The sequence below is a fragment of the Mauremys mutica genome, chromosome 6 (assembly GCF_020497125.1).
Source record: "Mauremys mutica isolate MM-2020 ecotype Southern chromosome 6, ASM2049712v1, whole genome shotgun sequence".
Taxonomy (NCBI): Eukaryota; Metazoa; Chordata; order Testudines; family Geoemydidae; genus Mauremys; species Mauremys mutica.
In genome coordinates this window covers 28,363,065-28,377,305 of record NC_059077.1, presented here as the reverse complement: position 1 = coordinate 28,377,305, position 14,241 = coordinate 28,363,065, and the positions used below count along the sequence as shown (strand labels likewise).

Genomic DNA, 14,241 nt, shown 5'->3' with positions numbered 1-14,241 from the left:
GTCAATAGGACTATACAAGGTAAAGTTAAGCATGTGCTTAAGTGCTTTGTTGGTACATGGCCAATATGAAATCCCACAAGCCTCACCTTACACTGGAATGAAAGCAATAGTTGATATTTGATTGTATATGGGTATTATTTTAACAAAATATATTTAAACATCTACAAAAATATTCAAGCTTATTTGAAGGTTATGTGCAAACAGCAGTAACATTAAATCCCTGAAGCAAGGGATCATGCATATACTTAAAAAAACCACTGGGTGCTTTGTTTAACATTTTCAAAGTTTATTATTATTACATACACTTTAAGATCTATAATAATAAATAGTAAATCCTCAACCCTATCCCCTGACCTCCATAAGCTGGCACAGAAGGATTCTGTGGTAACTGTGTGACATCATCATACTGGAAAGAGCATAATCAATGAAAGCTGGAAGGCCACGGTGGGGCTGCACATCGTGCATAGCTGCCAACATGTGATAGCTATAGACAGGAATATTTAGGGCTCAATCCAAACCCTATTGAAGTTAATAGTTAATAGAAAGACAGTCAGCAGGCTTCATTAGGCTTTGGATAAGGCCCTTAGTTGGGGGATGCACACTGCAATCAAATCCACTGGTTGTTGCTTTCTCCTTCTGGACAGTTTTCCAGGATACTGGTGGTTTGGTTGAGGCAAATTATACCTCTCTTTGGAGCCTCCACTGAACACACTGGGATTGTACAGGTGCAACTGATGACAGACTCTGTCCCCCAGAATCTTTAGTGCTGGGAATGACACATGAGCTGGAAGGATCACAGCTTCACTTTCAGATACATAGAAAAATCATTGTTTTACTTGGTAAATGAGCAATATGGTTTGGAGCCATGGTGCCACAATAAACAAGGAGTGGCATATTGCCATTTTTACAAAGTCACTTTTCAAAGCATATCATACAGAAATACCAGCTAGATACTCTATATAAACACATGGTCGCAACAGTATTTGCAACCCACGGACATTTTTAGGAAAAAGTTATTAAAACACATACCCTTCTGTAGATGTTTTGAGGCAAGACAGTGGTATCTGGATATGATTTTGTTGTTTTATTCTGAAGTCTTGCTAATTTAGCATTGAACTGAAACAAAAGGAAAGGACAAAAATCCCTAATATTTACACTGACCCAACAGAAAAAAACATTATTCACCAAGGGCAAGTCATGCCTGACTAACCTGATTGCCTTCTATGATGAGATAACTGCCTCTGTGGATATGGGGAAAGTAGTGGATGTGATACACCTTGACTTTAGCAAAGCTTTTGATATGGTCTCCCACAATATTCTTGCCAGCAAGTTAAAAAAGTATGGACTGGATGAATGGACTATAAGGTGGAGAGAAAGCTGGCTATATTGTCGGGCTTAACGGGTAGTGATCAACGGCTCGATGTCTAGATGGCAGCCGATATCAAGCAGTGTGCCCAAAGGGTCGGTCCTGGGGCTGGTTTTGTTCAGCATCTTTATTAATCTGGATGATGGGATGAACTGCACCATCAGCAAGTTTGCAGATGACACTAAACTGCGGGGAGAGGTAGATACGCTGGAAGGTAAGGATAGGGTCCAGAGTGACCTAGATAAATTGGAGGATTGGGCCCAAAGTAATCTGATGAGGTTCAACAAGGACAAGTGCGGAGCTCTGCACTTAGAAAGGAAGAATCCCAAGCACCACTACAGGCTGGAGACCAACTGGCTAAGCAGCAGTTCTGCAGAAAAGGACCTGGGAATTACAGTGGACAAGAAGCTGGATATGAGTCAGCAGTGTGCCCTTGTTGCCAAGAAGGCCAATGGCATATTGGGCTGTATTAGTAGGAGCACTGCCAGCAGATCGAGGGAAGTGATTATTCCCCTCTATTTGGCACTGATAAGACAACACCTGGAGTATTGCATCCAGTTTTGGTCCCGTCCCCCCACTACAGAAGGGATGTGGACAAATTGGAGAGAGTCCAGCAGGGGGCAATGAAAATGATTGGGGGGGTGGGGCACATGATTTATGAGGAGAGGCCGAGGGAACTGGGCTTATTTAGTCTGCAGAAGAGAAGAGTGAGGGGAGATTTGATAGCAGCCTTCAATTACCTGAAGGGGGGTTCCAAAGAGGATGGAGCTAGGCTGTTCTCAGTGATGGCTGATGACAGAACAAAGAGTAATGGTCTCAAGTTGCAGTGGGGAAGGTCTAGGTTGGATATTAGGAAACACTATTTCACTAGGAGGGTGGTGAAGCACTGGAATGGGTTACCTAGGGAGCTGGTAAAATCTCCATCCTTAGAGGTTTTTAAGGCCCAGCTTGACAAAGGCTTGGCTTGGTTGATTTAGTTGGTGTTGGTCCTGCTTTGAGCATAGGATTGGACTAGATGACCTCCTGAGGTCTCTTCCAACCCTAATATTATATGATTCTATGATTATTTTAATAAAAATAGGCATAATTTCCACATGTTTTTGCATGTATTTTGTACCTTAAAATTAAAACTGGCAGGGAGATCCAATTACTTAATTAGAAATGCAACTACTTCATTAGTTTTTTAAAATTAAAAATTAATAAGATTACAAGTTGACAGTGTCCCTTTAAAAATATTGGCCCAAGTCCTTGATTCTGGTGATTCAAAGGGGCCATAATATTAGTTTGCCAACCAGCTGAGGATTTTCCCCAACTGTAGGGAGTGTGCCTGGGCAAAAGAAGGCATTGCATACTCTTAATTAAACCAGCCCCAAGTTTGGGTCCTGAGGAGAGCTCATCCCAACCAGAGGTTCATGCCCTATTTATTTTTTTTTAACATTCAGAGAATTTGAAATCTTTGCTTAGTTTTTCAGTAGCAGTGCCCTGGCTTTAAAACCTCAGACGTTAAATAAAGCTTCAGTCCTGAAGTTTACAGTACCTATGCAACATTCCTCTGAAATCAGTGGGTGCTGCCAGCGCATTGCTGGATCAGGGCCTCAAGCTCTCAACATTTTAAAGTAAAGACATCTTCCAAATATTACAGGAACTATAAACATTTGAAAAAATAAGCAAAAAACAAAAGCATTTTTTCATCCCTCTAGGTGCTAAAAATATATATAGGGCAAAATTTTCTAAGAGGGCATAACAGATGTACTTAAAACAATTCTACCTTTCTCAAAAACAACATAATAGGTTATATTATTCTTAAAATACAGACATATCCCCCATTTGTTAATGGTAGTTAGTTACACATGTACATGGAGGAGAGAACAGATCTCAACATTTTTCGTACTGGCCAACTTCTGAAGGCTTATCCTCAGCTCAGATGAAGCTCATTGATCTATGACAATTTACACCACCTGTGGACCTGCCTCTTTAAATTATAAAACTGTGAGGATCCAAACTACATTAGTAAGTGCTCATCTCAACCCTTTTCTTTATATAGAATCTTCTAAATCTATCCAAGGTGCATGTCTATTTGGTCTTTAAACTTTAAACTTATGAAACCCTCTCTTCCCAGTAGTGCATACCTCTATCTGCAGTTTGATTATCTCATTCTGTTTCTCTTTATCTAGAGTTCTCAGCTGTCTGGTTAAGTCTAATATTGTCAGCTCTTTTTTCTCTAGCTTTTCTTTATGCTCTTCTTCTTTTAGTTCAACTAATAACAATAAAATAATAATATAAAATTGTAATTATCAAGAACATTAATTTTATGAACTGATTAAACTTCAAAACCAGCAGAAGCTGTAATGTGACAAATTCATGAACCAACTAAAAACACAAATTGAAAAAAGGGGAACACTAACATACTAAAAATGTATTGTTCTTTGTTTAGAATGAAAAAATGGTTCTTTTAAATGTCTAATGGATCCCCAAATAACTGACTATTTCAAAGCCACTATCGTGATTTTGGCCTGACTTTGCTGTTCCAGACTCATAATCAGATGCAATCTGGTCACCACATTGGAGGCCACGGCATGTGCTGAAAACATCAAAGCAATCCCTGGTTGCATTGGCTATGAATGCTGAAGCCACTGAGATTTTCTTTTAACTCCAAACCTAACCTCAATGATTTCTTAGCCTTTTTTCTTGGCAGTCTGGCTGCCAAATTGTCAGTCCAAGCCAGTTCTGCTCATGCAAAACACATTGCTGCAGAAACCCTCAGAGAGGAAGATACAGCCTCAAATGTATGGTGCAATGATATATCCATTCTGTGGTCATTTGGTTCTTTCAGGCAAAGAATTCCTTTCAGTTGGGGTAGCAATGTCTTTGACTAGTGCTGAAACTGCCCTGTCCATTTTGGGAAAAGAGACACAATCTGGTTTGCTACAGTTTGTATTGTAGAATATTTTGGCACACCTGGATAATCTCATACACTTTGCTGGTGTTTCCCATTCAGCCTTAATTACTTTTTGCAAAATGATATCAAGGGGAATGTGTGGTTCAGATTGTGAACTGGTTAGAAATACTTCTTTGTAATTTCTATAGCAGCCCTCTTCTTCCTCCTTAGAATCGTTTCTAATGAGATCATCAGAAAACGAGGGTGAAAATGAATTAAATGATGATGAAGAAGAACCAGATGCTTAAAAAATGTATTCCCTTTATTATGGTTTTTCTTTCCATGTATGAAAACTTTGAGTAGAGCCTTTAGTTCTGGGTCCTTCTGGGGATGCATCAGTGGAACTGCTATCCCAAGAAGAACAGGGCAGTTTTCTTCAAAGTTTCTGAAGTAATTTCTTGATTTCCCCCTCCCCTCCTCCCTTTATAATTTGACTTCTTAAGGGAGGTGGGACTGGGGACCTGAGTCAGATGAGGAGTCCTGGAAACCTCTTCTGCTATCAGGCATCTTTTTATCTTTGTCTTTTTGAAAGTGGACAGAAAGCCTGTAAGGGGACACTGCAGCTGCTGTCTGGGGCTCACAAGATGGTGGCCTCTGAGGTAAAGGTGCTTTTTGCGCCAAATCCAAGAACTCCCTAGCCCAACAGGAAATTTCTTCCTGAGGGGAAGACTGATTCCCTTCTTTTCTGCTTCATGGAGGGATGGTAAGACCTGAGCCATGGGACGACATACACCCAGAATGGTCTCACTGGCCACTCCTGACTCTGTGGTGGATTAAGCCAACTGGCTTATGGTTTCCTATGCCAGGCTGCTGCCCTTTGACATAACTGCCTCTGGTGGCTCAAGTGCTCTCTTCATTTTTCCGCCACCCATTGAGACATTTGTGGTCTCTGACTGTCAGACTCCTCCCTCACTGGTGGGCAACTCCTGGGGGAACTGGCTCTGGGGTTGGCGTAAGGCAGCCAAAGTGAAATCTTTCTGAGAAGATGAGGCAGCTGGGTTGCAGAAGGCACAACCCTCTTCTTCTGCATCCTCTGGCAGGGACACAGCACAGGAGAAACACAGCCTTGGTCTCCCTCCACCATCCTCCTACCCTATAACCTGAACAGTCAGGGCAGGGGGAGGCACTGTGCTAATTCCGGGCAGGCAACAACCCACCCCCTTTAGTTTTTTTTTTAAATTCTCTCTCTTGCAGCAAGTACTGGATTCCCCACCCTGCCCGTAGGGAGACAAAGCAAAGCAAAACTGAGGAGGTCCTCTCTGGAAGGTGGGGTTGGGACTCGTCCCTTGTCCCCAGTTCAGTGCTTTGATTCTGCCCCCTATAGCTACAGATAGGTGATGATGACCCACACTAAGGAGCTGTGAACCTAGCCTTGAGAAAGGATAATAGTTACTGTTGCTATATATAGAGAGAGTTCAATATTTTACATGTAATACATTTCAAAGTAAACAAATAAATATAATCTGATGTGAAGTGGAACTCACCCTTACCCCTTATTGTAGGCAGGAATATCTTTTTAGAGGGCCTTAGACTTCTATAGAATCTTTGCTTTTAAATTATCTACAAAAAGGTCTCAAATAGGTATAAAATATGCTACCTATAAGTTTCCTGAACAATATGAAACAGTGAAAAAGAGATACAGAACATATATAACCAGCTGGTGATTTTGATTTGGATATATCATATCTCATCATTAAAACTTAGTGCAGCATTCAGAAAACTTACATTTTCTTCTCATGTCACAATGAACCTTTGTTAATTCCAGCTTGCATTCTTCCTCTTTGTTTTTAATTTCTGTCACAAGTTTGTCAATTTGATTCTTATATTCCTGTGAATTTAAACATGTGAGTATTTGAATTTAAAGTTAAGTGCCTTTAAAGGAAAGCACATGTTTAAATACAATCTGGCTGGATTGAGCCAGAGTGCTCAGCGCCTTAAAAGACCTACCCTTGGGACTCCAAAACATCGCCTCTTATCTGTACAGCTCTGACCTTTAAACAGCTGCTTAGCTGCAAGATCAGCCTCAGAAAAAGAGCAATGATAAGATAAATGAAAAGTATAATCCAGTTCAGCCACAGCTCTTTCAGGAATGATTCATAGATTCCAAAGCCAAAAGAGACCATTGTGATCACCTAGTCTGACCTGCTGTATGACAGAGGCCATAGAATTTCCCCAAAGTTTAATACCATGTCCCTGAGAATATGAAGAACTGTAAACCATTGCCTGAGATGCTCCAATCAAAGGAAATATAGATATATGCCCTATTGCTTTGAATACAGACTGCCCAGTCATATCTCACCTGTTCATGAGCCTTTAATTTCTCTTCCAAGAGACGGGTATTAGTCTTCAGCCTTTCATTTTCATCTGTACAAATAAAATATTGCAACAGATGGTATTGATGAGATTTCATTTTTTCTAATAACAAACAGTCAGAATAAGGAAATACTTTTGTATGTATTTTTATTATCCAACTGAATCTTAAAATAAAACTTCTTATTTAGAAGTAGATTCCATTACGACACCCTTTTATTACATCTTTGTGGTTTCTAATACATTTAAAAAAAATTTAAATCACAATTATTGTTTATTTATAGTATTTGTCTCAGTCTTATTAATTTGGAAGCACTTTAGCCTTATAATAACTGATTTAGTTGATCAGAATTTTAGATCCTAAAATCTTTGGCTCAGGAACTAAGTCTTTGCAGATGTTTGTACAGCACTTGGCACAGTGGGACCCCAATACTAAATGTGGCCTATGGGGTGCTGCTGTAATATATATTAAATCATATAAAATTAACTGTTAAAAGAACACTTTTAATGATGCAAAGTTAAGTACTTGACATTTAGGAAATGACAGAATTAAGGTTCTCAATGTAACCTTAATTTTACCCCCTTGTACATATTCATTTACAAACACTGATTACATGATCTGATACTATTTTTGTGTCATTTAGTGCACAGAATGGACTGTACTGAGTGAACTGAAGCAATTGTTCAATGTTTCTTTTTACCCTCATTATTCAATGTGTGGCCTCATTTCTTTATTTACTAAACTCCAACCAAATCCTGCACTGAATACAGAGTTATTAACTTCCTCACAGTTTTCCATCTCAGAGCCTCACAAAAATTAATGAATTTATCATCACAACACCCCTGTGAGTTAAAGAAGTATTATTATCCCAGTTTTACAGATGATAAACTAATGTGCAGAGAGTGCCCACTAACTCTGGGTGCCTTGAGGCATCCTGATTTTTCAGAGGTGCTGAGCATCTGCAGTACCCTTGAGTTCAGTTGCAATCATGAGTATGGCTAAGATTCTGTCATAGATATTTTTAGTCATGGACAGGTCACAGGCAATAAAGAAAAATTCACAGAAGCCCGTGACCTGTCCATGACTTTTACTAAAAATATCCATGAGAAAATCAGGAGCTGCAGAGCCCCCATATCCATGGCGACAGCTGGGGAGCTCCAGGGCCCCCCCACCCATGGGGGCTCGGAGCTAGAGGGTCCCCCCGCCAGTGGCTTGGAGCTGTGAGGTCCCCCTGCTGCCAGCAGCCCAAAGCTCCTGAGAAGCCCTGCTGCCCACAGCTTGGAGCTCCCAGGTCCCCGCTGCTGACCGCAGGAGCTGGGAACTGTGGGGTCCTCCCTGCCACCTGTGGAGGCCAGGATATGAGAGGGTCTCCTGCTGCCTGCGGCAGCTCGGACCTTTCAGGGGCCCCCGCTGCCCATGGTGGCTGAGGGCTGCAGGGTATCCTACCACATGTGGTGGCTAGAAGGGCCCCCATAGCTCCCGGCCACCGTAGGCAGTGGGGGGAATCTGCAGCTCCCAGCCACTGTAGGAATGAAGTCATGGCGGTCTCTGGAAGCAACGGATTAAGTGACTTCCATGACCTCCATGACAAAATTGTAGCCTTAATCACGAGTGCTCAGAATTTCTGAAAATCAGACTGTATGTGTCTTGGGTTGGGTATGCAGTAAATGAGGGACACACAATTAGTGGACACCTGTGGAAACAGAAAGGAAAAGACTTGAACTAGAAAAGAAAGTTGCAACCCACTTTTATGACAACACTGCTTCTGCCACAGCGCAAAATTAGTAATATAAAGAAATGGTTGAAGCTTTTCACCCTGAATATATTTCCTCCTGACAGATGTGAACTCACGGGTCTGCTGCTGTATGCGGAAGTGAAAAACTAGAAGAAATAGTAAATGGAGAACTGAAAGAATCAACATTGACATTAATGCAGGAAGTTTGGTCAAACATGGGAAATGACCCAACAATGGCTTCAACCATCCATAAAGGGAAAAATGCATTCATATATAACATTATTGTTTCTACTACATCTAAAATGAAAACTGCAGAACATTGTCCAAATTGCAGAGGATGCCATCCAAGAATGCAAACAAAAGTATGACATGAAGCTCTTCGCCATTTGCTCAGACAACAAAAATAAAATTAAAATAATGAAGGAACCTCTCAGATGCAATCGTCCTAAACTTCTGAGGTATGAATGTTCAGCACAATATTTAAACCTTCTTGAGAAAGAAGTAACACCTAACACAATCCTAAAGCACATTGTGTAAGTTCAAAAATTCTGCAACTATCATCAACTTTGTGGTTGGTTGGTTGGTTGGTTGGTTGAAAAAGGAACACTACTACTGAGTTTCCCCAATAACTGTTGGTGAAACTCTCAGTAATATCGTGTCTCTATACTTGCATCAAACTACTGTAAGTCTGTTGATATTTTATCAAACAGAAAAGGTTTTTGATCAAAATACAGCACACATTCTGCAGAACAAAGGATACTACAAAGAAGGAATACATTTGCAAAAACAATTGGAGATTTTGGAGAGAGTTGACAGATTAGAGGCTAAGGCAGGGGTTCTCAAACTGGGGGTTGGGACCCCTCAGGGGGTCATGAGGTTATTACATGGGGGGTCGTGAGTTGTCAGCCTCCACCCCAAACCCCGCGTTGTCTCCCGCATTTATAATAGTGTTAAATATATAAAAAAGTGTTTTTAATTTATAAGGGGGAGGGGGTCACACTCAGAGGCTTGGTATGTGAAAGGGGTCACCAGTACAAAAGTTTGAGAACCACTGGGCTAAGGATACTACTATCACAGTCTCTGTGGAAATCTGGCTTCATTTGATTAACAACAAAGAACGGGAACCACAGAAAAAAATTCAGAGAACTTGTATATGGTATCTTTCCATTTGGACACATTTGTTCCAAACTTAGTAGCATAGGTGCTGAAAGAGCAAATTATTTTGGTAAAAGTATAGTAATATTTAAGGGCAGACACAAAAGAATGATTGGCCTAACTACTTAGTTGGCTAGGGACTCAATTATTGTATACTTGTGTTTTACTTACAGAAATGCAATCCTTGCATTTTGAATAGTATGTGTGCCTTTTTGTGTCTGAGGGATTGCTTTTGAAGTGAATCATATAGTGTATGCGATTTATATTTCACTTCAGCAAACCTTCTCGTTTTCTCCCCAATATTTTCAGTTGTATTTTTTAGGCTGGGGAAAATCACAACTCAGATTGTCTATGCCCTGTATCATTGGATTTATGATCAAACCACTATTAAAAACCTAATTCAAGCAGAGGATTTTCATGGCGTTTCAACAGGCAAGAGAAATAAATTGATTCTTCATACAGATGATGCTTGTTATTTTCCTAGACATTCTAGACCCTATAATCACCTATTAATCAATTCAGTGATCTTCTAGGTCCACTTTATGAGTTCAAGCCTTATAATTGATATCCCCACTGGATTTAATAGTTCATTATGTTATTAAGCCGTATTTATTTCAGCAGTATTGAGTAAATCTTGTTGAATTAATCCCTTTTGATGGAATTAGTGAACACTTGCCAAGCTGGAAGGACTTCTAAACTTTATTTGGCAAAACAAACCTTATTAAAATGTCATGTCCTCCTAAGATGTTTCATTGTCTATAGATGTTAACACTTACTTTTATGGATAAAGATGTTGCAGTGGGAACTGTATGACAGTAGATTAGAAAAACCTGTTTGATAGCTAATTAACATGTCTTTTGCTTGGGGCAATCAGATCCTAGAGCCTTAGAGAACATTTTACAAAATGGGATACTAGCCCTGTCTGCCTTTAATTTGACAGTAAATCTCCTAGCTAAGGATAGTGTCTCTAAGAAAGAATTTAGTGATAGCCACTGAGGCCTTGAGATTATAGCCTTGTCAATGAATCACAGAACAATTCTTATTTAAGGCTGATTCTCATAGATACTATTGCCACTTTACACCAGTGTAAAGGGGCCTTAAAATGGGAGTAAATTATATATACACCCCTTAAAGTCCTTTACACTGCTGGAGTGGTGTAAAGTGGTTTTTTAATAAATGAGAATCAGTCCTTTAGAGTCCTGGCTCATTTGTTAAAAGGAAGGCCAACCTACCTCCCAGACAGATGGTAAATGGGACAGTGAATCTTCAATAAGAGGAGCTGAATCACTTTCACTTGGGTAATGAAAGCCCTTTAAGCCACCAGTCCTAAGGCTGTTTCCCACACAAAATTCCCATTGATTTCAATAGGAATTATGGAGGAACAGGGCACAATTCTGAGAGGTGCATAGCACCTCCTTCAACATGCTGAATGTTCATAGCTCCCATAGAGGCTAATGTGAGTTGAGGTTGCTCAGTACCTGACAAGAGACATTCAGAGGCCCAGATCCTCAAAGGTATTTAAAGTCTAACTCCCATGGAAGTTAGATGGCGCAGTGTCTTGCAGGATTTGGTCCTTTGTTATTAGTTGATGTGCGTTGAGCAGACTCTTAGCTTGTTGTGTATTTTAATCAATTTTGAATGAATTTCATTGACATAAAAAACTGCAGTATGAGTTATGTATTCAAAAATCCACAAATTTGTTTAATTTGGATTGTCATGATTCTTTAGAAGGCAGGGGTTTTTAGATCTGAATCATCTACTAATACATTCTCTAGCTTTTGGTTTCATACATGTAGAAATTTTTGTTGCTAAAAGTTGATAGTGGAAACAAATCGGGGTTATCAAACTGGAGACTGACACTACAAGGTCATTTGAAAACAATGGAGTCTTTTTTTAAAAATCTGTCCTACAAATAGTACACAGAAAGAAACTAAGAAATTCAGTACACACACACAATCATTTTTAAGACTATGCACATGTAGCAAAGTTTGTGACATTAATGTATGACTGGCAAAAATTCAAATTTGGACAATTTTCTCTCATTACATTCTATTCTTTAAGATTGACACTGTCCAGTAAATGAATTAGGCAGGATGACTTAGTCAAAATGACACAAGGAGGATTTCTAAAATGGGTGAAAGAAATCAACATTTCTGAAGGAACAGCAGAAGTACTCCCTCAGAAAGTCTATTTACATGATATACATTCTATCACCATTTTCCTGAGGGCTGTAATATTTTATCACCATTATGAGAAACTGTGGGGGTATCTGGAATGAGCAGGGCAGATTATATCAAGAGTCCAGAGTTTTAGAGTAAATATGGGGAGAGGGCGTGAAGTAGACAAAAGGAGAAAAAAGCATGGAGGAAGTGTCCGTAAGACTGTCAATATCATTGAAAAATTAAAAACCGTATTGAACAATTCAAATGTGCTAACATAGAATAGATGGTTTATAAGCCAGTAGCAGATAATTAGAACTAAGCAAAGTTTAAACCTGTAAATGCAAAATATTGGGCAAACTTACAGAATACAAGCTGAGCTGATTAGAACCGGATATCATACTTTTATTAATGTGAAACCAATAAGTGTAAGAGAGATGGCATTCATGCTAGGGAAAATTCATCTCCCAGCACAAGGCCTAAGTACCACTTAAATCCACAGGCTCAAGGAGCACTTAGCAAGCACATAGAGTTTGTGCTGGCCCTTCATACAGGGTGAATTTCATGAGTGACAATTCAGAAGAAGCAGAGATTTCACAAACATCAACATCTTTATGAGTATAAAAATCTGCTTCTAACTATGTGTATCAAAAAAAGACTAAACATTACAAATATATTTATCATTTTATTTCAGAATAATATCTAATAACAACTACCACCTAGATTAAGTATTTCTGGATGGTAGCTGCATTTTAAGAACATTATCAAACTAAGACCTAAGGCTTCCTTGACCCAGTAAAGCACTAATGCATGTGTAAGCATATGATTAAGTGCTCTGCTGGATCGCAGAGTACTTAAAAAAGGTGACTCATACTGCCTTGATTTCTTGCAAGATTTCTTGTGCTGCTAAGAAATAAAAAACAAACCAAAAATTCAGGATATAAATCCTCATTCAGGCAAAACTCCCATTGACGATAAAGCATTTTTGTACGTGTAGGACTGCAGGAAAAGTCCTTTATTGTGTATCACACACTTAAGCTTAGGCACATATGAAATGATAGGCTATATCAGGTTTGTTTCTTTTTAAATTTAATTTTGTTGTGTTTTCTGATTGGCCATTAGAGATTGGTCTAACAAAAGGATTACATGTGAATTAGGAATCTCCTTGTTTATGCAATAGATGCATATTTGTTCTAAAATATAATGCAATGTACTTTACAGGATTTTGTTTGCTTGTTTACCTCTCAGGTTACACTGATTTTCAATTGTTTGTCTTAGACCCTTTATCACATTCTGGAGAGCGGCATATTCTAAACAAACAAAAAGAAATATAAATATATTATTTTTCAGTGATTTCTTCATTATTTTCATTTTAGGATTCCACTCTAAGAACTGAAAACAACCATAAATATCTTATTTAACAATGAGTGGTCTTTTGTAACAGGTAGCAGGTACTTCAAGGAAAAACAATCTTACATCTATTTCAATGTTCAGTTATAGGCTTTTCCAAATGGACAAATCCATGTTATACCTATTATAGGTAGTACAGGCAATAACATTTATAGTTCAGGTTTCCCGACACTGTCCATTATAAGAACAAACCTGTTTTCAGTCACTTAAAGCTTTGCCAAATGTTAAGTGTTTGAACAGAGCTAGGTGTCGGCCTCACGGGTTTTTTTTTATTGAACCCTTCAGCAAAAATAGTTCAGCCATTTCTCAGAACAAAATTCGGGAATAATACATTGTTTTCTGCCATGTTAAAAAAATTCTTACAACTCTTTTGTTGAGAAGCTCTAGCACCTCCCTACTTCAGAGCAGAGACTTGTAATTTGGCCAGGGAGTGGGGATTATGCTGATGTCAGGGGTGTGCCTTTTGCCATCCCTGTGAAAATCTCCCTGAATTTGGCCAAATTTTGAGCCTCTGAAAATCTTAATTTGCACATGTTAAGTAGAGACTTTTAGAGTTTGGCAGCTAAATTCTCTGAAGATTCTGTTTGCATGGGGCATAATCCAAACAGGGATGAACAGGAATTTCCTTGCAATATAAGAACATAAGGACGGCCGTACTGGGTCAGACCAATGGTCCATATAGCTCAGTATGCTGTCTCCTGACAGTGGCCAATGAGAGGTGCTTCAGAGGGAATGAACAGAACAGGTAACCATCAAGTGAGCCATCCCCTGTCAGCCATTCCCAGCTTCTGGCAAACACAGACTAGGGACACTTCCCTGCCCATCCTGGCTAATAGCCATTGAGGGACCTAGCCTCCATGAATTTATCTAGTTCTTTTTTAAACCTGATATAGTCTTGGCCTTCACAACATCCTCTGACAAGGAGTCCCACAGGTTGACTATGCGCTGTGTGAAGAAATTCTTCCTTTTGTTTGCTTTAAACCTGCTGCCTATTAATTTCATTTGGTGATCCCTAGGTCTTGTGTTATGAGAAGGAATAAATAACACTTCCTTATTTACTGTCTCCACACCAGTCATAATTTTATAGACCTCTATCATATCCCCTTAGTTGTCTCTTTTCCAAGCTGAAAGGTCCCAGTCTTATTAATCTCTCCTCATACGAAAGCT

General features: G+C 39.3%; 1 protein-coding gene across 3 annotated transcripts in view; it reads right to left on the bottom strand.

Annotated features, from left to right (window-relative positions):
• Positions 1 to 14,241, bottom strand: part of CCDC152 (coiled-coil domain containing 152) — a 27,862-nt gene that overhangs the window by 1,208 nt on the left and 12,413 nt on the right. For 2 of the 3 annotated variants that reach the window (XM_045020621.1, XM_045020622.1), the window contains 5 exons: positions 12,906 to 12,974; positions 6,604 to 6,719; positions 6,030 to 6,132; positions 3,496 to 3,623; positions 1,030 to 1,116 (listed from right to left, as the gene is read on the bottom strand). In XM_045020621.1, the coding sequence (XP_044876556.1) occupies positions 1,030 to 1,116; positions 3,496 to 3,623; positions 6,030 to 6,132; positions 6,604 to 6,719; positions 12,906 to 12,974 (503 nt within the window). The remainder of the gene's footprint in view (positions 1 to 1,029; positions 1,117 to 3,495; positions 3,624 to 6,029; positions 6,133 to 6,603; positions 6,720 to 12,905; positions 12,975 to 14,241) is intronic. The other variant, XM_045020623.1, reaches the window with a different exon arrangement.